At 40.8% G+C, this 23,234-nt stretch overlaps 2 protein-coding genes across 6 annotated transcripts in view; one reads left to right on the plus strand and one right to left on the minus strand.

The window, feature by feature from the left end:
• WDFY2 (WD repeat and FYVE domain containing 2) overlaps window positions 1–23,234 on the plus strand; it is a 322,692-nt gene that overhangs the window by 296,242 nt on the left and 3,216 nt on the right. For 3 of the 5 annotated variants that reach the window (XM_058437932.1, XM_058437933.1, XM_058437930.1), the window contains 4 exons: window positions 10,955–11,060; window positions 15,002–15,103; window positions 15,983–16,113; window positions 17,861–17,960. In XM_058437932.1, the coding sequence (XP_058293915.1) occupies window positions 10,955–11,060; window positions 15,002–15,103; window positions 15,983–16,113; window positions 17,861–17,960 (439 nt within the window). Of the gene's footprint in view, window positions 1–10,954; window positions 11,061–15,001; window positions 15,104–15,982; window positions 16,114–17,860; window positions 17,970–19,408; window positions 19,669–22,020; window positions 22,105–23,234 lie in introns of those variants that run through there. The other 2 variants (XR_004247762.2, XM_032150933.2) reach the window with 2 other exon arrangements.
• DHRS12 (dehydrogenase/reductase 12) overlaps window positions 16,197–23,234 on the minus strand; it is a 53,644-nt gene continuing 46,606 nt past the window's right edge. Inside the window, exon 10 of the transcript XR_009213273.1 lies at window positions 16,197–16,280. The gene's annotated coding sequence lies outside the window, so the exon portion shown is untranslated. The remainder of the gene's footprint in view (window positions 16,281–23,234) is intronic.

Below are 23,234 nucleotides of genomic sequence, written 5' to 3' on the forward strand. Positions count from 1 at the left end.
ACAGAACAGCTGTCTGGGGTCACTCCTGGCTTGTGGGGCCACTCAGCCCTTGTCATCAGTTCATTAGAGGAATCATTCCCTTATGTTTATCTTTATGACAAGGGAACACACATCCAGGTCCTGTAGAAGGAGTTCACATCATCCATGTAAGAATAGAAAAAAGGAAGCCAGGGCTGGGTGCATTGGCTCACGCCTGTAATCTCAGCACTTTGGGAGGCCGAGGCGGGTGGATCACCAGGTCAAGAATTTGAGACCAGCCTGGCCAACATGGTGAAACCCCGTTTCTACTAAGAATACAAAAAGTAGCTGGGCATAGTGGCGTGTGCCTGTAATCCCAGCTACTTGGGAGGCTGAGGCAGGACAATCACTTGAACCTCGGAGGTGGTGGTTGTGGTGAGCCAAGATCACACCATTGCACTCCAGCCTGGGCAACAGAGCAAGACTCCGTCTCAAAAAAAAAAAAAAAAGCCAAAGCACAGTTGTGTTTAATAACACTATTATCATCTAATCTGCCAGGTAATTCCTGCCAACTTGGACTCTCTCAGAGAAGTGAAATGCAGGTTTTGAATGAAGATGACTAATATTTACTGGACTCATTCAGTTTCACTCCTAACTAGTTTTATTTGTACACAGTGGTTAATAAAGACTGCAAGCACTCTTGCATGATTTCATGCACCAGATGCTGAACTGCAGCAGTGCTTAACACCAGCATCACTGTGTGCAAAGGGCCCTTGACCTGAATGGAAAATGTGGTTCTAGGAAACTTACGCCTACAGTTTGTTAAGAAAGGGAAAGCTATAAAGTTTAGATAAGTCTCTCAGTCCTAGAAAAATAAAACTTTAACAAATAGGTCTTCCAGTTTCTAAGTACAGACTTGTCCTTTTAGAAAATGGAATAGACCCTGCTTGGAGTCCATGCTGATAGAATCATGCCCTTAGAACTTGCACAGGTAAGCAGGCAGGCTGCTGAGATCAGGAGCCACCAGGCAGAAGTGGCTTTACACAGGATGAAGGGCAGAAGGCCTTTGCCTGGTGCTTTATTTAATTCAAGCTTAGTAATACATAAAGTGAGCTCTATGAGGGACTCCTTGTCATCAGGTTTTAACCCTGGGGAGGGGTTGCTGTGGTATCACAGAGCCCAGGTCCTCCAAAATTTAATTTAAACTTCCTCAGCATCAGTCAGTGTCACTCTGTTAGAGTGAGTCTGAATGCCAGGGTGGGGATAGAGAAGCCCCTGGAGCCGCCAGAAGTAGGGAGATGGCATGGAAAGAAGGTTTTGGGATCATCTGGCAGAAAAGGAGACCACTTTCAGGCAGGCAGGGAACAACTTTCGCAGCCGCCATTCCTTTACCCTGAAGGTCAGCTGCTGGCATTCAGTGATTCTCATATTTGAGTACACCTAATATTTTGTAAAAGAGCTTTCAAAACACACAGACTCCATTTAATTTTGCAATAACACTATAAAAGAGAGAGCTCAGATATCATTTTTAGAAGAGGATATTGAGGTATTCAATATTAATATTCAATATTAAGACCCCAGCTGGTGGCTTAGGTCTCTGAACCTTAATTGAGTCCAGCAGGGAGCTGCTTAGCACCTTTCGTATACCCAGCCCTCAGTAAGGCACTGGGGGTACTAAAGTGAACATTTATTGACTAATAAATGTTCCCCGACATGCCTGGTGATGTGTGCTGATGCTTAGGCCTCAAGGCTGCCCTTTGCTTTCCTACAGTTCCTGGTTAAAGTGACTGATGGTGGCCTGAGTTCCAAATTAGGGGCATAATTGGTGAGCCTGGAAACCGGGGAGAGCAGATTGGCCTCCCCAGGATAGGGAGACTACCTTTCCTTGGTATGGAAATGTCCAGCCATTCTGTTGAGGGACAGTTGTATATGTCTTCTGTTCTGAGTTCCACAGCTTCTTACCATCCTTCAGCAACAGAAAATGTGACATTTTTATAACTAGCTTGATTTGGTGTGTAAAAATCCCATAAAGCAGAGAAAGCTTTAGCACCAAAGAAAGTGATTGATGACAGTGAAACTGTTTCCAAGTCCAAAGGAAAAAAAGCTAAGAAAGTATTCTTTTATACAATATTATCTGCATTGGAAGCATTCTGGTGTATTTATTCCCTGTAGCAAGTGGATCGTGATTGTGTGCTGTGCTAGCTCTGTGGGAGGAAGGGCAAAAAAAAAAAAGGTTCCAGATTCTGGGACCAGTTATGTTTGCAAGCATCAGTTACTAGTTGGATGGTTATTACCGAAACATAAAGCTGGACACTTACTGTCCCATGCCTACCTTGTCATAGCTAATAACGGTACTTGGTCTTTTTAGAACCCTTTTAAATTCTTACATAATACTGTCATTTCATGACCAACTTTATGCACATAATTTTTCTTTCTAATAGTGTTTTCCTATCCTTCTAAGACTTGATGGTAATTTAATATAATCTGACTTAAAGCACCAGTAAAGATCTTTGCTATTCCTCATGTTGGAACCCTCCACCAAGACTGGATTCAGCAGCTTATGTGAGGCTAGGTCACAGCCATGACCCTTGGCACTTCCAGTCTGTGTATTTGCTTTCTCCTTCCAAAATCCAAGCTCTTGATTTCTCTCTTACTACTCTTACCACGCATGAGAATTTTGTTATAAGAGTCCTCAAAGCCTTTTGGTAAAGAAATAGGCCACTTGTAAATAAATATACATTGAGAGAATTTGTGCTTTTCCCCTTGTATCAAGTAAATTGCATTGAAAGTTATGAAAGGAGTAGAATTCTTGCATTCAGCTTCTGGGTTAGAGGACAGGAGGACAAGGATCAGTACAAATGACAGCTTTCTTTCTGCCCAAATCTGTGAGATTGAAGAGCATTTCCCACTGTGGTGCTAGGGAACTGTTAAGATAGAGGGGAAGAGATGTCTTTTTTATTTCTAGCTATTTAGCTAAACATATAATAGATCAAAATATCAGCTATGAGAGTTTTCATAGAAGGTAGACTCTTCTCAAAGACAGAAGGCCTGGAAAATGTGGTCATTAGTGTGCAGGCCTCTGAGTCAGGTCAAACTATATTTGAGCTGGCCCTTCTGCCAATGGCCTACAGCCTCCGGCAAGGCACTGCACCTTTCTTATCTTCAGTTTTCTCATCTCTAAAATAAGGTTTTGGAAGGAAAAACCCTCACAAGGTTGTCAAAAAATATAAATGATGTAATGCATATAAAATAATCAGCCCAGGAGTACAGGCCTGTTAAATGACGGTTGTTAAGATTACTCTTGTTAATAAAAAATTCCAAGTCAAAAATCCTGCCTTGGGATCTGACTACTATTTCTATCTGTAGAATTTCCTGTGGAAATATTAACATATATTCATAACTCAGTCAACACATGTTTACTGAGCTCCAGCTACATACCAGACTTTGTGTTAGGTACTCAGAACACAAAAGTGAGTTAGGAAATAGCCCTGCCTTTGTGGAGATGTGCTAGAAGTATGAAAATAGGCAAAGGTGGCACCGTTCGCCAGTTTTACTGGAAAGTGGGAGGCCTCAGTGCGGGGGTCACTCTTGGTTTGGATGTTAGATGAAGAGATTCTCATAGTTCTCAGGATTAGGAGGTTACCCAGAACAGAGAATGGCATGAACTAAAATACAGTGGGTTTAGGAAATACAAGTGGACAGAGGGCGAGAGCCTAATCTGAACCTCCATCCTGCCACCAAGCAGCAGAACATCGCTGGTGCTCAAACCAGTGCCCCCAGACGGGGGTCCCTGAGTTCAGGTTTAGCCTGGCAGTGGGCCAAGGATCCCCGAGGAAGCAGATCCCTTTTTAGGGTGCTTTGGCTTGGGATGACCCTAGATATTATTGTCTGGGAGACCTCACTTGCGTGGATTGCTCATAGCCTTCTCTGGTCCTTGGAGCTTGGAAGACTTATGCATATAGGAGAGTGAGATCTCTGGTAGTAGAAGCATAATTAATTAGATGCCCACTAAATAACCTAAACTTTTCATCAAAGTAATGAACAATGCTATGCATTTGAGTTCCTCTTACTCTTGAGGGATGAAGAAAGGCTTAAGTTGACCGTTGGACAGATGTTAGCTTGTGTCTAAGATCTGTTTCTCTAAAAAGGATAAGGCCTTCTCTACCCTCTCCCTTAATCATCAGACACAAGACTGGCTTCATGGGCATGTGACGTGTGCAGTCACACAAGGCCCCATTCTTAGAACGGCCTCACACTTGGTTTAATGAGCTGCTGCCACCATCTTGTAATTCTTAATCAAGTTTTTTAAAGGGACTCTGTATTTTCATTTTGCAGTAGTCCCTCCAATTATATGTTTGGACCTGACAGACATATGTTGCTGCTAAGACTGGTGAGAAAGGAAATGAGGCCATCCCACTAACTGTAGTATTTATAGATGGCAGATCCTGGTGGTTGTGAAAAGTGGGGGCTTTGTGCACTTGTAAAAGCATTTGCAGTGCAGTACATGGTAACACTCATCCATGAAATAATGACCAGTTTGAAATGTTTTCTAGTATAAATGCTACAGTGATGTCAGCTGAAACATGAATGTTAGAAGGTATCTTTTCATTCTTTGTAACCCTTAACCTGTAAACCTGGGATGTTCCCTCACCTAGCTTTTAACTGAAAGGTGGTTATATTTTGAATCCCTAAATCAAGAAGTCCCAGAGCAGCTTTATTATCAAACTTGGAATCCAGCATTCATCACTGTGTTTCACTGTTCTATGTTAGAATATTAACAGCACTGGAGTCCCATAAATTATGTATTTGTTGCTGAATGTTGCTGCCAGCTATGAGTGGCAAAGCAGTTCCTTATGTAGCTTATTTTGGTTTTACAAGATCATTGATGTGTATCAAGATGCCTCAACAAATGAAATGTAGTTCAAATCATAGAGTTACGAGTCTGTGCAACTAGATAAATTTTCCTTGCCCTTGAGTGTCACAGTGGTGGCACTCTATACTTTAAAAAGTGTGAAATAACAACCAGGAGAGATAGGGAAAACCCAATTGGCTTTTAAAAAAATGAATACATGTCAAAGATTTTATATTAGGCATTAATTAATAATTAATTAACTGGCAAAGTAAGTGGTTACTATAGTCCAAAGGAAAATCCAAAGAGTAGACACATACATAGGCAATGGAGAATGTGAAAATGAATTTGTTAGCAGATGCACAGCTGGCTTCTCCCATGGGCAGGGTGGGGTGTGGGATTAGGTGTGTCTTCACTGGACAAGATTTGTTTGCAATAATATCAGTATTCTTTATAGAGTTGTAAATAGATTAGTAAAAATACTAAAAGGTATAGTCCCCTGTAGAATCAGATAGCCCAGAAGAGTGTGCTAGACAACACCTGAAGTTCTGCTGAAAAGATACCCAGTGATCACTTTTTGCCCATTTCAAATCTTTCTCAGTTTACCTGACTGTGCTTCCCCCCTCCTCCCCTGTGATCATAATAATCTCAATGATTATCCTTCATCACAAAAAAAAAAAAAAAAACCCAGGCTGGTCTCATGAGGTTAGTCCTGATTATTTATATTGGTACAGTAAAGTGTTAATTAACCATATAGGCCACTCGGATTTGTTTTGCATATCCAGAGCCACACAGTATTCAACAATTTTGTGTTAAGCCCACAAAATTTACCTCTACCTGGAAGTTTTTATAAAGAATCTTGCACTGGACTTTTCTTTTTCTTTTCTTTTTTTTTTTTTCTTTGAGACAGAGTCTCATCACTCTGTCCCCCAGGCTGGAGTGCAATAGTGTGATCTTGGCTCACTGCAATCTCCACCTCCAGGTTCAAGCTATTCTCCTGCCTCAGCCTCCCAAGTAGCTGGGATTACAGGCATGCGCCACCAAGCCCAGCTAATTTTTGTACAGACGGGGTTTCTCCACATTAGCCAGGCTGGTCTTGAACTCCCAAAGTGCTGAGATTACAGGCGTGAGCCACCGCTGAACTGGACTTTTCAAAGCCTCTAAAATTTGCCATACCAAGGCTAGAAAACCAAGCCCAGTATTTGCAACAACAGTTGAATTCCTCAGAGTTTCCACCATTTGCTAGGTTCTTGGCCTGGTACCTTCCTTACCAGCTGTAAGGCCAGGACCCTGTAAATCAGGTACCAGGCCAGTTTTCCTGGGAAGGCTTTGTAAGTTGGCTCTATGAGTTCTTAAAGTGGCTAGTCATATCTGATTCAGTGAGCATCATTCTCACACATGACACCCAGGTTATACAGTTGATTTGCCCAGTTATATCTTGCAGATAGATTCTCACTGAATCGATGCAAATAACTATGTTTCCATGAAAATTAAGGAATCTCTGTAACAGTTTTCTTAAATTCTGGGCAATCAGTGAGAATTGGGTATCATTTCTTAAATGTTTTGATTTAACTTATAATAACAGAGTTTACGAAATTGTGGGTTAGAGATAGCTTTAAAATAGAGAAAAGGCATCCTCATATATCCAGAAAATAGAACATTAAAACAACATCAACAGTATTCCAGACAAATAACCACAATAAAATTTCCCTCTTCTGTTCATTCAGTTCTATGAATGAACTGTAATTAATTCTTGTTCTGATGGTTCTTGGTTTAGCAGTTCACATTCAAGAAGCCATCTGCATCCAGACTAAAAAGGGTCCAGAAATCCAAGGAAATCCTGACTCAATCCACTGGCACAGCTTAAAAATTATCTAAGCAATGTCAGCTCAGCGGCCTGTGCCAAAGAGTCTGTTCTTTGAAATATCAATATTTTAAAATACCTAGTACAAATAGTTCTTTTCCGTGAAACTCTGAGGCTGTCCTTTATTGAAGTCACAAACTCTATAGCAGAGCCTTCAGGCAAGGATCAGAATAATACAGAAATTATCTACAGACTATAGAAATTTTGTAACTTAAGGGCTAATTTGTAATTGTGACCAATGATATCAGAATGAGGGAAAGTAAAATTCCCCGTTGGGATATGCTATATAACTCTTTCCTAAGAATTGTGATCAGTATTTCTCCAAGGGTAAAAACACATAGACAATAATGACATCAGGAAATCTCCACAGTCTTCCAATAAAACATGTAATTTCTGAAATACTAATAAAATTTTTTACCTACTGACTTAACCTAGAGCAGGCTGAGGATCTCTTTTGATCTGACAATTATTCCCATTTACTCTTAACCTAGTAACACATCAAACAAGTGCAATTATTTATAGCATTTGTTTTTTAAAAATTTTTTCCTTTTTCAGACAAGGTCTTGCTCTGTCACCCAGGCTAGAGTGCAGTGGTATGATCACAGCTCACTGCAGCCTCAACCTTTCAGGCTCAAGTGATCCTCTGATCTCAGCCTCCCTAGTAGCTGGGACTACAGGCATGTACCACCACGTCTGACTGAGTTTTTAATTTTTGTAGAGGCAGGGTCTCACCATGCTGCCCAGGCTGGTCTCAAACTTCTTGGCTCAAGCAGTCCTTCTGCCTCAGCCTCCCAAAGTGCTGGAGTTACAGGCATGAGCCACTGCACCTCACCACATTTCTGTTTCTGTAAGATGAGGGAACAAGTCTTTATGATTTTCTAGGACCTCTCTGGGAAATCTTAGGCATAAAACACATCCTAAAAAATTTATTTTTTCAGAACAGAGGTTCAGTTTACAAAGGCAAAACCAGAGTTGTATACAGTAAGACCTTCTTCTTCAAAGGGTTCCCTTGTCCTTTGTTCCCTGCTTTCAAGGCCAGACTCCCTTACTCTCTGTGTTCCCTTGCCCTGGGAAACAACCTTCCTCTCAGTCTTTATCTATAGAGCCCACGTTCCACATCTGCTACTCACTCTGTAAATCACCCCTCCCATCACAACGCCCCCTCCCCCCACTGCCAAAACGGTTTTCCCACCAGTGTAACCACATCCCTGCACTTCTCAAGTTAGCCAACCATGTTCAGCTTAGATTGTGCAGTCCAACTCTAGCCAGTGGGGACTGGACACAGCAGTAGGAGCCAATGCATTGGTGATAAAGCCGCTGCTTTCCTTTGTTTGGTGTGCTCTTGCGGTGACCAGACTAATGAGCAGCACCTTTCTGCAGAAGTAAACTTTGCCTTGCTGAGAAATCAAGTATTGGAGTGTTCATTTGTGACTTCGAGCTTTATTTCTAACAAGAGTTGTCAAGGGAATTTTAAGTAGGGTAAGATAGGAGCACAGGTGTTTAAGAAGCAATACTTGGTTATATAATCAAAGCAGTAAAACATTTAAAAATAAACATAGATGATAACACAATTTTAAATAATTTAAAATTCTTTTCACATGTGAACTCCTTGTTCTCTCTCTCTCTCTTTTTTTTTTCTTAAGAGCATTAATCAAGTCAACATAAAGTACTGAAAATAATTCTGGTGAGACATAGAATGTCTGCTAGCTAGGCAGATTCCACAGAAGGTAAAGAACATCCTTTCACATTGTAGGCATTAATCAGTAAACTAAGGAAGCAAGCCATCAAAACTGAGGGAACTTAGCCAAAATTGTAATGCATCTTATAGCTTTTTTTCAGACTAAAGTATTATAAGCCAAAGCAAGTAAAACTGACTTTCCAAGTTTTGTCCTTCATTTTTCTCTTTCACATTCCAGAACAAATAGACACTTTAGTATTGCCCTTTTCATCTTCATTTTCTCAAAAGTATACAATGGAGTTTTCCAGAAGCTACATGATAAGTGATATTATGATTATGATAAATGCAGAAAGATGATTATCCAGCTCTCCTATTAAGCCAGACATTAGAAAGACTTGCAAAAATATTAAATAATGTCATTTTTCTCATCAAAATTTTTTGTTTTGGAAAATATCTTTTTTTACAGAATATGTGACTTATGTTAAAATGAAATGGATTCGTCATTGCTATTTTCAAATGAATTAATATTTTAAAAATTTCTCAGTTTTAATTCCAAATACAGTAAATATCGATCATTATCACTTAATAAACCAAAGCTCTTTGGTGTCGTCAAATAAGTTTTAAGAGTATAAAGGGATTGTGAGACCAAAAAGTTCAAGAACCACTGCTTTGATACAAAGCTACCCTGTTTTTATTTGAAAAACAAAAACCATTGTATTTCTTTTTCATTAATGCTCCTGGCATAATCTCAACCATCCATTTAAATTATAATAATTAACCAAAGAAACTAATTTATATTTCATAGAGAAAATTAGGAGGAGGGAGGATATGGACAATTGAAAATCGTCCCATATAATCGTTTTAGCAGACTAGCAAAACTCATGAACACACATTACTGAAATTTCCATAGTGACATAAGGCACTTTTACATTCCCTTAAAGTGGCAAAAAATGAACTTATGTATTGGGACAACTCAAAGGTATAGCCTCACTATAGCATAGAAAAATAAGAAGCAAACATATATAAACTTAATATTATACTTTATAATCAAAGTCACAGTATTCTAACTTACTTAGCAATTATCTGGGTATCCAATGATTATTGATTAGCTCAGGTTAACATTAGTCCATTTTGTTACCTAAAGATCTTGGAAATTATCTTTAAGTTGATATGCTACAAAACATAATTACTATTCATATAAAAAGTTTGTCAGGATAGTTATTCAATTCAGCTGAACACAAATTTATGTTTTTAATAATCTTAAACATTATGTATGAGTTCATTTGACCAGCTATCCTGAATAAATTTAGGAGAAATAAAAACAAAATGCACACTTGTATTCTGTTCAACACTAATAAATCAGAGAAAGATTTAACATTTTAAAACCTATGTTACTAGTCTCATTTGCCAAATGAAACTTAATTTTATGAACATGGATTCTTAAAATATTACTGAATTGGCTAGCAGTTTCTATTAAAAGAATTTTTATGTTTAAGTCTAGCAGGTTCAAAATATTAGAGGTTTGATGTCCTGTGATTTTAGGAGGATTCAATTTATAAAAGCACTTGTTTATCAAACAATCAGAAGTTCTTTTAATTTAAAAGGTATTGTAATCCAATTTATTGACACCCTCTGGAAATAGGAAAGCATTCCACACACAGCAAGAGGTGAAGGCTTTTCTGGATTATAAACACATAGACACATGGAGCTTAATAGCTTTAGTTTTTCAACTTCAGCCACAGATCAAGAATAAATAGAAACACAAAAAAATCACCAGTCCAGATATCAAAGAGCTGTTCTCCTTCCCAGTAGAAACAAAATTCTTCATTGATTTGAGCTCAAAATAGACAAACATACAAAAAAAAAAAAGACCAAGAAACTATGTACCCTATTCTCTCACCCAATAGAGAATAGACCTCTGTAATCCGACCATAAAACTAAATAAATTCTCCATCATTTTTGCCGCCAAGAGGGAATAACTTGTCAGCCATGCACAAACGAGAAAGAAAAATAAAACAGAATCAGGAGAGAGTAAAAACTAGAGAAATGGAGAGCCTGTGGAATTCAAGTCTGTTACTGCTATGGATTCACTCTGGGAGCCAAGTAAAGGCATGCCTGGTCCCAAGCCACTTGTGAGGTGCACACCTCAGACAACACAGTTTACCTGGCTGTGTCAGGTAAATCCAGTGGGCATCTCAACAGATGACCTCCAAAACTCTTCAAGGATAATTTTTTAAAAGGGAAAATCATGACTCTTGAACAAACGTAAAATGAACATACGCTACAGATTTTGATTCCTTAAGGAAGGAGGGAACCAATAAGAAGTTACAGCCCATTCAACAATCAGCTTTTTTCCTTAAAGGAAAATGTCGTAACTGACAGATTACCTCTTCCTGGGGCCTGAACATGCAAAGAGCATTCAGACTTATTTTAAATCCTGGATACTCTTCTGACCTTTAGCCTGCTGAAAATTCCATCAGGTTTCTAAGATCTACACTTGGAGCTCAGAGTGAGTGAGCACATTGGCTGACTTTGCCGAGGTTTCTGCTGCGAGGCCTTGCATTTGTTCTCCTAAACTGTCACTAACCCTTGGTTTCTTTCACAGCGACAAAGTCCAGGCCCTCTCCTATGCACAGCACACGCGACAGCTGATCTCTTGTGGTGGTGATGGTGGGATTGTCGTCTGGAACATGGACGTGGAGAGGCAGGAGGTAGGTGGCACAGCAGGGTGGGGTGGGCCCTGTGGTTCTAGCCCTGCCTCCCTTCCTGCTTATTTCTTATTTCTTTTATGATTAAACCATGAAATAAGGCATGTAACGTCAAAGAATTATAGCATAAAAGGAGTTGTTTGGGTTGTTTTTTTTTTCCCCTCACAAGTTGGCATGTAACATTACTGTGATGGAGAGTTCATAAGAATTTTGACTGAGACTAAGCTGTTTAAATCTGTTACACCATTCACAGCAAAAGTACAGGTGAGGAAAAGAAACCATCTATTTCCTGGTGATTAGTCCTTTGGTATAAAATGCCCTACAAAAACAGAGGACTCACGTGATTTATGTCATGGAAGAAAATAGTGCCTAAGATGAAGCAAGAATTCTTAGTTTGGTATTAATAGAAATACTAGAAATAATTATTTTGTACTTTATAAGTCATGTTCTAAATAGTTCCCCAGATATCAATACATCCTTAGTTTTTTAGCACGTATTTACATGTTATCAGAACATTCTTTTTTATGAGCTTTCATTTTGATCTTTGAGCATCTTAACAACGAACATGTTTCCTGCATATCTCCTTTGACAAGTACTTTGAAGTTAACCATTTTCCGATTACGTTAGAATTATTCTGGGTAGACTTTCCCTTTGACAATGCACATTCTTATAATTAATTTCTTGCAGGATACAAAAATTACATAGAAAAGCAACACTTTAAAAAGACAAAAGCGGTCTCCCACCTTCTTTCCGTGCCCTCACCCCAGTCTCATTTCAAGAGAGTAGTCGCTATTACCCACAATGTCATGCCTTTTCAAACGCCAGTAATTATATGCTTAAGAAGATTAAAGCTTTATTTGCTCAGATCTTAAGTCCATAGGACTTCTGTTAGTAACTAATCAAAATGATCATTACTGTCAGAAGGTGGGGAATTGTAGAACATGGCTTTTGAAAACTATACTTGGCACCATTAATACAAAGGCTGGGATCGTTGCGATGAGTGCCGGTTATGCTAACCATGTTCCCGCATGGCTGGTGATTATGTCCTGGGTTGGGTTCTGCATGGTAGCCTGCTTTGGGTTAGGGACAGTCACACCTGGTCTGTCCTGACTTCTTTCTGGACCCTTCTAACCAAACCAGGGGAGGGGAGAAGGACCCGATTCTTTTCCTTTGGTGCACGTAGCCTGGACCCTTTATGGACAGAGGCCAAAGGAGGATAACAGTGTGGTGTCCAGAGATGAAACCAAGTGGTTGATGGGCAGTTCTTTGAGCAACCTTGTTTATGAGCCTGATACACAGATATAGAGGCACCCAATACTATTGACTAATTTAAAATCTTATTCAGTGAGTCAACACTCTAAATAAGCAATGGAGATGGTTCCATTCATTTTTTTTACAAGTATCATTTTTATAAACATAAATTTCCTGAGATTTTTGTTTTAATCTTAGCCTCTGTGGAGCTGCTTCGTGGTTATAAGTGCTGTGTGATGCTCACCTTGGGAGGTCTGTGACATATATTGAAGTCATCTCTAACCTGAAGTACTGACAGACTTTCTGGAAGAAAAGGCTTGTAGGAGGAAACTTCAGAATTCTATTAAATGGTGTAAATGATGAAATTATAGTTGATATATGCTAGAGCATCAGCGCTGGGTATTTTAGAAGGGATGGAGTCATCATTGGCTAATGTTCCCAGTGAAGGATTGAGGGAGGAACATTGTGCTGAAGGATCAACAGAGTCTGGATGTGCTCTGAGCAGGAGCATATGGGCTTTGCAGGCCAAGAAACAGCAAGAGTAAGGACAAGGTGAACACGATAGGTTGATGTGGTGCATTAACGCTCATGAGCGGTTTAGAGAAGCAGTCAGAGATGAGAGGATGGCAGCTACCTGAAAGATAAGGGCAGACAATGGAAGACCTTGAGTGGCTGGATGTAGATCGAGTGACATCGCATAGGTTCAACAGGTGTTTTATACAGTTAATGAAATCCATTTTTGTTTTGTTAACTTTTAGCATTTTTTAAAAGTATGGTATATAACATTCTTGGTAGAAAAGTTACAAAATGCTCATTAGTAAATAGAAAAGATGTCAATTACTCATACTACCACCACCCAGAATATCACTCTGAACATGTTGGCATACATCCTTCCTAACATTTTTCTCTACACATAACACGTGTGTAAGACTTTTTTTTTTTTTAACCAAAAATAGAAGCACAAATATGCTGGTTTATTTTTTCCCCTTTATTGGTCCTTAACTCTCAAATGCCTCCTCACAGATACCCACTATGATGTGTTTGATGTGTGTCCTGAACACACATGCTTCCTTATAAAAGGTGTGTGTGTGTTTGTGTGTGTGTGTGTGTGTGTGTCTCTGTGTGTGTTTTAAAGTTTACATAACTCAGCCGGGCACAGTGGCTTACACCTGTAATCCCAGCTGTTGGGAGGCCGAGGCACATGGATCACTTGAGGTCAGTAGTTCAAGACCAGCCTGGCCAACATGGCGAAACCCTGTCTGTACTAACAATACAAAAAAAAAAAAAATTAGCCAGGCATGGTGGCAGACACCTGTAATCTCAGCTTCTCAGGAGGCTGAGGCAGGAGAATTGCATGAACCTAGGAGGCGGAGGTTGCAGTGAGCCAAGATTGCACCACTGCACTCCAGACTGGGCAACACAGCAAGGCTGTCTCAAAAAAAAAAAAAAAAAAGTTTACGTAGTTGATGTACTGTTAGTCTGGTTCTGTTTCCAGCTTTTGCCATTGAACCCTTTTGAGCTCTCCCATCCTGCTGTTTCTTGTGGTGCTTCTGCATAGGACCCCGTCGTGTGTACCATTCACGTTTTACTTCTCTGTTTCCCAAGCAAAGGGCGTGTAGACTGGCACAAACTCCCTGGTACCACACACAGTGCCCAGATGACCTTCTTATATGTGTCCCCTCACAGACCTGCCCTGTGTGAGACTCTCAGGGCCATAAACCCAAGAGTGGGATCAATTGAAGGTATATTCTTGATTTTGCTAAATAACCAAACAGCTGTACTCATTTATACTTCTAATGGAGAACAGGGAGTTTTCTGACATCCCACATCCCCACCAGTAGTGATTTCCCTCCCTTTCTGGTTTTGCCCTTTTGGAGACAGAGGTAAAATAGTATCTCATTTTTATTTGCATTCTCTGCTTAACAGTAAATTTGAGCCTCTCTTCATATATGTTAGCCATTCAGACTTCCCTGACTGTGAACTGCATGCTCATATCTTTTGTATCTTCTGCCAGTTTCTCAACTGCTTCTTGTTATTTCCATATTGATTTTCCAGGGGTTCTTTTTATATAGTAATTTGCAGGAGTTGTTTGTTACAAACTTTATAAGTATCTTCTCCTAGTCTCTCTTAACTCTGTGCTATGATACTATTTAATAACCTGGGGGTTTTGTGTTAGTTTATTATATATTGAACATGTTCCATGTCTTTAAATATTTGTTTTTACTACATAATTTTAATGGTAATAAGCTGGTATTTGAGAAATTGTTTCACAAACAAACATTAATACTGCCCCCTCCAGCCTCATCTCTCGTTTTCCCCATCTGTGCTTCAGCCATCCCCAGGTCTCAGTTGTCTTATTTGTCTGAGAACATCAGCCTGGGTGGCTCCTGTGATCCCTCTGCCAAAGCACCCTGTGCTTCTCCCTCTTGGGCCTTCACACACTTATGCTTATGTAAATAATTATTAATCATATTTTCATGATGGTGGAGATTCTTATTCACCACTACATCCCATCCCCTGGGCCTGCCACATAATAGACATTCAGTAAATATTTTTTGAATGATTGACTGAGAAATCACACCTGTGTTTCTTATAAACACATCCTGATTGCTCCGTAAGTTTCATCGGGGTCAGTGGTTTCCATTGTCCTGACTGCTGGCCACAGTGACCTGTCCTGTGCTTTATTTGACAAGACCCCTGAATGGTTGGACAGTGATTCCTGCCAAAAGTGTGATCAGCCTTTCTTCTGGAACTTCAAGCAAATGTGGGACAGTAAGAAAATTGGTCTAAGACAGGTGAGTGATATGGATGCTTCATCAAAATGTAATTTTGTGGAAATAGCTCAACCATGTGATCTTAGGAGAAATAACACCCCTGGGTGGGAGTTGTGGTGAGGGTAAATTATGATCCTGGAGTCACCTCGTGATTACACAGTAATTTACTCTGTTTGTCTACCATAGCTCATTCCTACTGGATTCAGTTTCTGTAGTGATTGGTTTCCAGTAAGCAGTTAGGGATGTGATTTTAGAATTCTAGTGGCCTCTATTGCAGTGCACCTTACAATTAGAGGTGTCATGCTTAGTTTGTATGGAAACCAGACCATGAAATTATATAAGTGGTGTTTCTCTCTTTATTTTACTTTCCCTCCTTCTGATTAATTTTAGTTATTTAGATCTACTTATAATACAGCATTTTCAATCTGATTCCATGGTTCTGTTTGGTTTTCCCCAAGGAAATCAAATGTTAGGTTACCTAGGCTTACCATGGCCAAAGTCAGCAGATTGAATCAGGTTTCTTGCATGTTCTCCTTCATCCAGCACCATAATCTCCTGAGACGGCAGTTTCTCAGACACCCCGCTTTAAGATCACCTGGCCCCTGGGTGGTTCCTCTGTAGTTCCTAGTATGATCATTGGAAAGGACCAAGAGTAGGGAAAGCAGGAGAGTGGGGTGGTGTCCCTGTCAGGTGTGTTACCCAACAACAGTCCTTGTTGAATAAACAGAGCCCCAAAAAAGAACACATCCAGTGTGTTCCCTTTAGTTCTGGGGCTCTCTTGTTCAGCATCGTCACCTGGATGCAGTTGATTACACCTCTCTTTGCCAGGAGGGGTGAGGTGCGGGGGCCTCAGGAGCTGAGGGAGCCATGATGAGCATCTATTTTATCTCCCTCCTCCAGCACCACTGCCGCAAGTGTGGGAAGGCCGTCTGCGGCAAGTGCAGCTCCAAGCGCTCCTCCATCCCCCTGATGGGCTTCGAGTTTGAAGTGAGGGTCTGTGACAGCTGCCACGAGGCCATCACAGATGAAGAGTAAGTTCCCGCAGCCTGCAGACCGCTTCAGGTTAAGGCGAGAATCTAATCTGAGCCCTGCGCTCAGCGCCGCAGCCATCACTCGGGTTGCTTTAGTTTCTGCTGGTTTAGAATATAGTCCACGGCAAGTAAAAGCTCTCCTTTGCCACCAAGAGATTTGTGGTATCCTGTGAGATGGGAGAAGAGAAAATACACTCAAAGAATTCATCTCTGTGTTCTTTCTAATTTCTAGGTTATGTGCCTTTAAAAATAGGTGCTCTCAGAGCAAACCCTTCTGTCTGCCCATTTACTTGAGAATTACCCAGGAGTATAAGGGCTCAGGATTCACTTTCTGTCCCAAGCTGGTATCTTTACAGGAGTTGAGTGAGTCCATGGGTCCAGAAGGTTTCATTTTCCGGGAAGAGCTAAGTCGCTTTACTCAAGAGGCAAATATTCCCAGTTGCCCAGTTTCAGCTGGCTGCTTGTCAGCCCTGCCCAGTAACCCAGGACATAGGTTACTACCCCTTGGTGTGCTGTGGAGGTGTGGGGGCAAATCTATGTTATCTCTTTAGTGTTGGCTCATTGAAAGCTGCCCCCAGATGTAAACACAGTGCTCTGCAGCATTTCCCTAATTTTAGTGACTTACAGGAGGATCTGCAGGGTAGCTTGTCTTCCCAATCCTCCCAGCACCTTGTATTACAGTAAATCATAAGTAGTCTTATTTATCCATATCAAATATAAAATAAGATGCCCTTGCATAAGTATGCATTTATGTTCATTGATTATTTTCTACTCATCATACGTGATGAAATTAATGAGGGTTTTCTCATTGAATTAGTGCAAGAGACCTTAGAGATAGCCTACTTTAATTCTTCATTTTATAGCTAAAGACATAGACTTTAAGAGTTTAAGGGACTTATAGTTAAGCCTAAATCTTCTAAAAATTTAAAGTAACCATTTTAAGATACTGAAGATCTATCCTGCAGATTTAGCTATAGAAACAAAGAAGAAGAAGAAGAAAAAAATTGTCCTGAGAGAGCCCACTGCAGTGGAGTGGGCCCCTTGAAGCATGATAAGAGCACTGTCTCCTAGACCGCACCCTGCACCTGTTCCCACCTCTGTTTCTTCTGCCTCTTCTCTGTGGAAGCACTTGCATTGCCTCTAGAGCACCTAGGCAGCTGACAAGCCTTCTTAAAAAAAAAAAAAAAAAAAAAGTATATGTTAAAAATCCAAAACTAATGATGTTTGTTTTTTATTTTGTTTTGCTTGTTACAGCTTTAGAATACTATAGAAAAACCAAGTCTGCAGTCATACCAGTGAAAAAGGAAAAATGAATGGAGGGGGATAGTTCTCCTATTAGAATGACACTTAGTAATATCATGGGACACTTAGTACTATCTTGGTCCTTTTTTCTTTTTTAATTAAATAGACTATTTTACTGGCAAGTCCTTCGGAGCTCAAACTTAGCAAAAGCCGTGTGGTTTTAAAAGCTCGGGTGGAGATTATCACAGACACCATTGGAGCAACATTCTCCAGAAGGACTTTTAAAAATTTTCATCTCTTTCCCATTTTAAAGACTATAAGATTTCTTGTATATTTTTTTAATCATAACTGGTCACTAGGGAATAAAGGCAGATCTGAGAAGCATTCCTATCAGTGAAGCAGTTTTAGCCATGAGGCCAAAATTTAGAGCCTAACGTCATCCTAGATCTCTCTCATTCATATGTCCCCACCTTTTCCTCTCAGAAGCTTTCTTTGCTCCTTCTAGACGTGCACCCACAGCCACCTTCCATGACAGTAAACATAACATTGTGCATGTGCATTTTGATGCAACCAGAGGATGGTTACTGACTTCTGGAACTGACAAGGTTATTAAGGTAAGACGCCATCTTATTAAGAAGCTTTCCATCTTTGGCCTCATATAAATAAACAGGAGCACCAAGAACATGGGAGGCACTGCTCTAAAGGTTATCTTTGGGTAGCCAGCCATGGTGGCATGTGTTTGTAGTCCCAGCTACTCAGGAGATTTAAGAGGGAGGATTGCTTCAGTCCAGGAGTTGAAGGCTACAGTGAGCTTTGATCACATCACTGCATTCTAGCCTGGGCAACAAAGCAAGACCTCATCTCTTAAAAAAAAAAAAAAAAAGTTACCGTTGAAGGTGAGTGTTTTTGAGAACCTATTACAAACCCGATACATGCACAGCCTCATCCCAGGCACTGGCTCTACACAAAGAAATAAGACAGAGCTCCAGCCTGCAAGGAATAGATAGTCTACTTGGGACAGACTAAAAAGACTGTAATAGGTCACATGTGTAGCAGTCAAAACAGTAATACATATGAGAATTTATAGCGCACTGAGCTCTACCTCCCTGACCCATTCTTGGAGGTCACAGCAGGATGAGATAGCTAAAATAACCCACTTTGGAAGCTACCAGATCTCCGTGACTTTGACAGGAAGTTTAAAACAAACTCTGGGGTTGGGTGTGATGACTCACGCCTATAATTCCAGCACTTTGGGAGGTGAGACTGAGGATCACTTGACCCCAGGAGTTCAAGACCAGCCTGGCCACCATAGTGTGACCCCGTCTTAACAAAAAAATTAAAAATTAGCCAGACGTGGTGGTTCCTGCCTCTAGTCCAGCTACTTGGGAGGCTGAGGTGCAAGAATTACTTGAACCCAGTAAGTCGAGGCTGCAATGAGCTGTGATTGTGCCACTGCACTCTAGCCTGGGTGACAGAGCAAGACCCTGTCTCAAAATAATTAATTAATTAATTAAAATAGGATAAACTCTGGCAGCCTCAGGTCCTTTATTTTTGAAAACGAGGTATCTTGTAAAATGGTTTGGAAGTTTAAATGGAAAGGACACAGCACATGCTTGGTGTCCAGTTAATGGATTGAGTTATTTAATGGATTCAATCTGTTTGGAGGGTGGGACAAATCTATATTGTCTCTTTCATGTTGGCTCATCGAATGCTGCCTCAGATGTAAACACAGTGCTCTGCAGCATTTCCCTTTTAGTGACTCAGGAGGATCTGCAGTGTAGCTTGTCTTCCTAGTCCTCTCAGCCATTAATAGATTGAATCTGCCATTATTCTTCATTAGCTGCATCAAAATTTCAAGCTGTCATTGTCTTGTTTTTTAGCTTTATTTGAACTTTTTTGATGAAAAAAATATTTTACAGATTTAGAAATCATGTTAGTATAGTATGTGGTTGTTTGTTAAATGAAAAAAAATTTCCTTGAAGAATTCAGTTCTAAGGACTGTTATCCTCAACACAATTTTAGTTCATTCTGTATCTTCTTTTTCTTTTTGCAGTTGTGGGATATGACCCCAGTCGTGTCTTGATGACTCTCCCAGGAATCAGAAAGATAGTATTTACTAAAGAAACGGTTGTTTTAATCCAAATCATTACCAGAGTGGTAAAGCAGACATGTGAGAAGAAAGAAAGAAACTAAAGACCCTGAATGAATTTGCAGATTACCCATGTGCACAGTGGGGACCTGGCGAGTGAGTACTCACAAGGGGACTCTTCCAACTTGTTCATACAATATAAAAGAAGCTATTTTTTTAACAAATGGTTTATACAGTCTGGCTGTGCTGCATTGTTTTGAGTATACCGAAAAATCTGTGTGGGGTGTTTAATTTTTATACCTTTCAACACCCCATTTTACTTGTTGCTTTGTCAGAGAAATAAGGGAAGTAGCTACTCAGAGTTTTTGGTCATTATAGTTTCTGTGTTTACTTCAACATGTGTCACGTGGCCAGCGGCTTTTTCTTCTCTTCCCTCTGCACCTTCTCTGCCTTTCCTGGAGGGGATGTATTTATGTTATTTATTCCCAGTGTTTCTGCTTTCATGTCCTCCTCAGTGGAGAGATTCGGAAACCCATCATGTGGATTCACCAGCCAGCTGCTGGAATCGCCTGAAGAGCGATTTGTTTGTAATGTCTGCCTCACTCACGTTCTTATGAAGTAGAAAAGACTGTGTTTCTGCCTCAGTTGCCTCTGTCTTTCCCACATTAAAAAAAAAAAATGCTGTGAGAAAGCTGCTCCCAGCCATGGTTATCACAGAAGTAGATTATTTTAACTCAGAGCTTCAACGATCAGTGCCTGGATCATTTAGAATTCAGTTGGAGCCTCCTGAGCCTCTTATGTTTTAGCTTTTTTGACACAGCTCTCCCTCACTCGTAACAATGAAAACAAACGACACACACACAAAATCCTCCATCAGCGGCCCTCAACCTTGTTGGCAGCAGGGACCGGTTTCAAAAGGAAACTGTTCCACCTCAGATCAGCAGTCATTAGCTTCTCATAAGGAGCATGCAACCTAGATCCCGCGCATGCGCAGTTCACAGTAGGGTTTCTGCTCCCATGAGAATCTAACGCCACCACTGATCTGATGGGAGGTGGAGCCCAGGCAGTAATGCTTGCTTGCCCACTGCTCACTTTTGATGGGTGCCCCCATTCCTCACAGGCCATGGACCGGTACCCATCTGCAGCCCAGGGTTGGGGACCCCCACCATACATGCTCTGAAAATAAGTGTCTTTAAGTTGTGTTTTTCTGTGTGACATCATCTCTGAACTTGAACATGTTCATTATGGCAAGATTGTAATCCTGTTGTATTTCTTGCCCTCTGTGTTCTATCCCTTTAAAAACTAGATATTTAAACATTTTATCCTAATGTGTTTCATCAGAACACTTTGCACACTTTCTTACTAAAACAGTATGTGGTTGGTCCGAGACAGAATGGTACCTATAGCGCAGGCTGTGTTCCTGTGGCAATGGAAAAGAGGACTTTAGAAAGTGAACCTGAAAAACTCTTATTTCTAAGGGAATCCAATCAAGCGTGAGAAAATGAAATATTCTTGTGTGTAGTGATTGAACTCAGGATATTGAAGTCCCTTTTAAAAATCTTATTTTCACCTGTAAAAATAGAATAAAAATTAATGGCAAGCCTGCGCCCGGTGCCTGCCCCTCCCAAGCACTTCACACGCACAGCTCATTCAACCTCATGTGTCGGGAGCATCAGGGAGCTCACCAGTCTCTTGAGGATCACAGGCCAATCGTTTGTCCTTCCCGACCCAAGCCCCACCCCACAGTGTCTTGCTCTCTTCTGATTTTACAGGTTTTTTTGGTGGTAATACACATGGGAGTGAAATTGAAATCCTCCCTATTATTTTCCCTCTTTTCCTGGAAAGCCGTTTTTTGCCCTCACAATCATTCATTACTTCTCTAACTAGGGGGAAGTACTACAAGCCATCCTCGGGTACTGCCCCTACATGTGCTTCCCAGGGATGGGGCCTTGCTAGAGGTGATTCTGCTGCCCCAGCATTGGGAAGCAGGACCAGTGCATGTGTCCCATGCAGCCGTGGTACATGGAAGTTGTCACCTGAGCCATCAGACCGGCTCAGCCCATGTGACCGGAGCTCTGAAGAGGCACACACGCATGCCCTGCACAGGCTGTTGGCACTTGTCACCTTGCTGCCCTGGTCCACGCTACCCTTGCTTGTGTCAATCAAAACTGTTATAACTACTTTGAGTCTTTTCTGCATGATTGCCCTGTGAGAGAGCTTTAACAAGGGAATTAAATTTAAAATATTCAAATATCTATTTTGTAGTTTATTACTAGAAGCTGCAGCCACTTACTAAGTTGTATGTAATATAGGACTGTCTGTTGGAAATGAGTAATAGAGCTGAATCACTCCATTTTCCCTTCCTAAACTTTGAGCTTGGCCTGCCTACAGAGAGAGGAACACAGTATTAAGGCAGCAAAGGCCCAGGCACCCAGCAAGCCTGTATGGGTTCTGAGATAGGTCTAGATGCGTTCAGACCTCATTTGGGAAGCAGAGTGTCCCCGTCAGATCACATATGTCCTCTACAGTCGCTCTGGCCTATGACCTTGCACGCCACTCTACCTTCTCCCTCCCAGCCCACAGAGCCACTCAGAGGCTGAAGCCACTTCACATCCCACTGGTGTTGAGAATCATGATCAGAAAACCACAGATGTGTCAAGGTATCCATTGCTCTTCCCTTTTCTCTTGTCTGTGTGGGTGCTTGAATTTGGTGAAATGCATTTAGCAAACCAACTGTGTGTTTGTAATACTGTGAATTCTTGAGTTTTGCATTAAGTGTCTCCCCCATTTTTGTAATTTGTAGAGAAATACGTGCTGGTGTTGGGTGTCTTCCAAGTATTTTATGGAAATGGAGGCTCCATTCCTTAGGAGTGAAAGCTGGCGCCAGCACTTGGCTCTTATTCTGTCTAGGTGAACTCTCATAATTCTTGTTTTACCCTGTTGGATTTGCACTTTACGTATATTTTTGCTCTATTACTTAAACATACAGCAGCTCTTACAAATAATGCCTAGCATGCCTGCGCTGAGAAAGTGGCAGATCTACACATATCATACGCAGAGTTGTTCTCTACCTGATGGGCAAAACCAGCCACATGCTCTTGGTTCTTCCAAACAAATGACGTTACTTGACATTACTGCCTGAGTGTGTCTTCACAATAGCAAAATAGTTTGAGATTAAGCATTTGGAATCTTATGTCATTTTGTGTGAGGTCAATCCACCATAACGTGTTTCTCATTTGGTTGTTTTAATTATTCCAGAAATCATAAAGTTACAAAACTGGAAGGGATCTTCAGAGATCTAGAGTGTTCCAAGCAGAAAACACATTAGTTATACAGGGCAGTTAGATACGGCTGAGATGTAAACAAGAGAATCTAAAATAATGTTCAAGGAATAGCTGTTTTTGAACATTACTTATTAATGGCATGAGTGGGAGGAGAGACTTTCAGCACCTTGAGACAGGGCGCTGTCTGGAACCAGCTTTGTTCCTCTTATCGAAAGCATATGTGACACTTTTTTTGGCTCCAGCCCTGTGGTGGGGGAGGTAATTATTGCCTTCATCCACATAAATTCCTTTCTATACATTCCCCTCAGACCACCCCAGAGGCAAAACTGAAATGGAAATCCAGCAGCACTTAAAATTCACCCTACCCCATTTGGCTGCAATTCCCAGGCTTACAGCACTGCCCTTATGGAATATCACATTTTCATTATTTTCTGAGATTCATTTTATAAAAGTATAGGCCAGGTGCCATGGCTCACACCTATAATCTGAACACTTTGGGAGGACAA

The sequence above is a fragment of the Hylobates moloch genome, unplaced genomic scaffold (assembly GCF_009828535.3).
Source record: "Hylobates moloch isolate HMO894 unplaced genomic scaffold, HMol_V3 SCAFFOLD_4, whole genome shotgun sequence".
Classification (NCBI taxonomy): Eukaryota; Metazoa; Chordata; class Mammalia; order Primates; family Hylobatidae; genus Hylobates; species Hylobates moloch.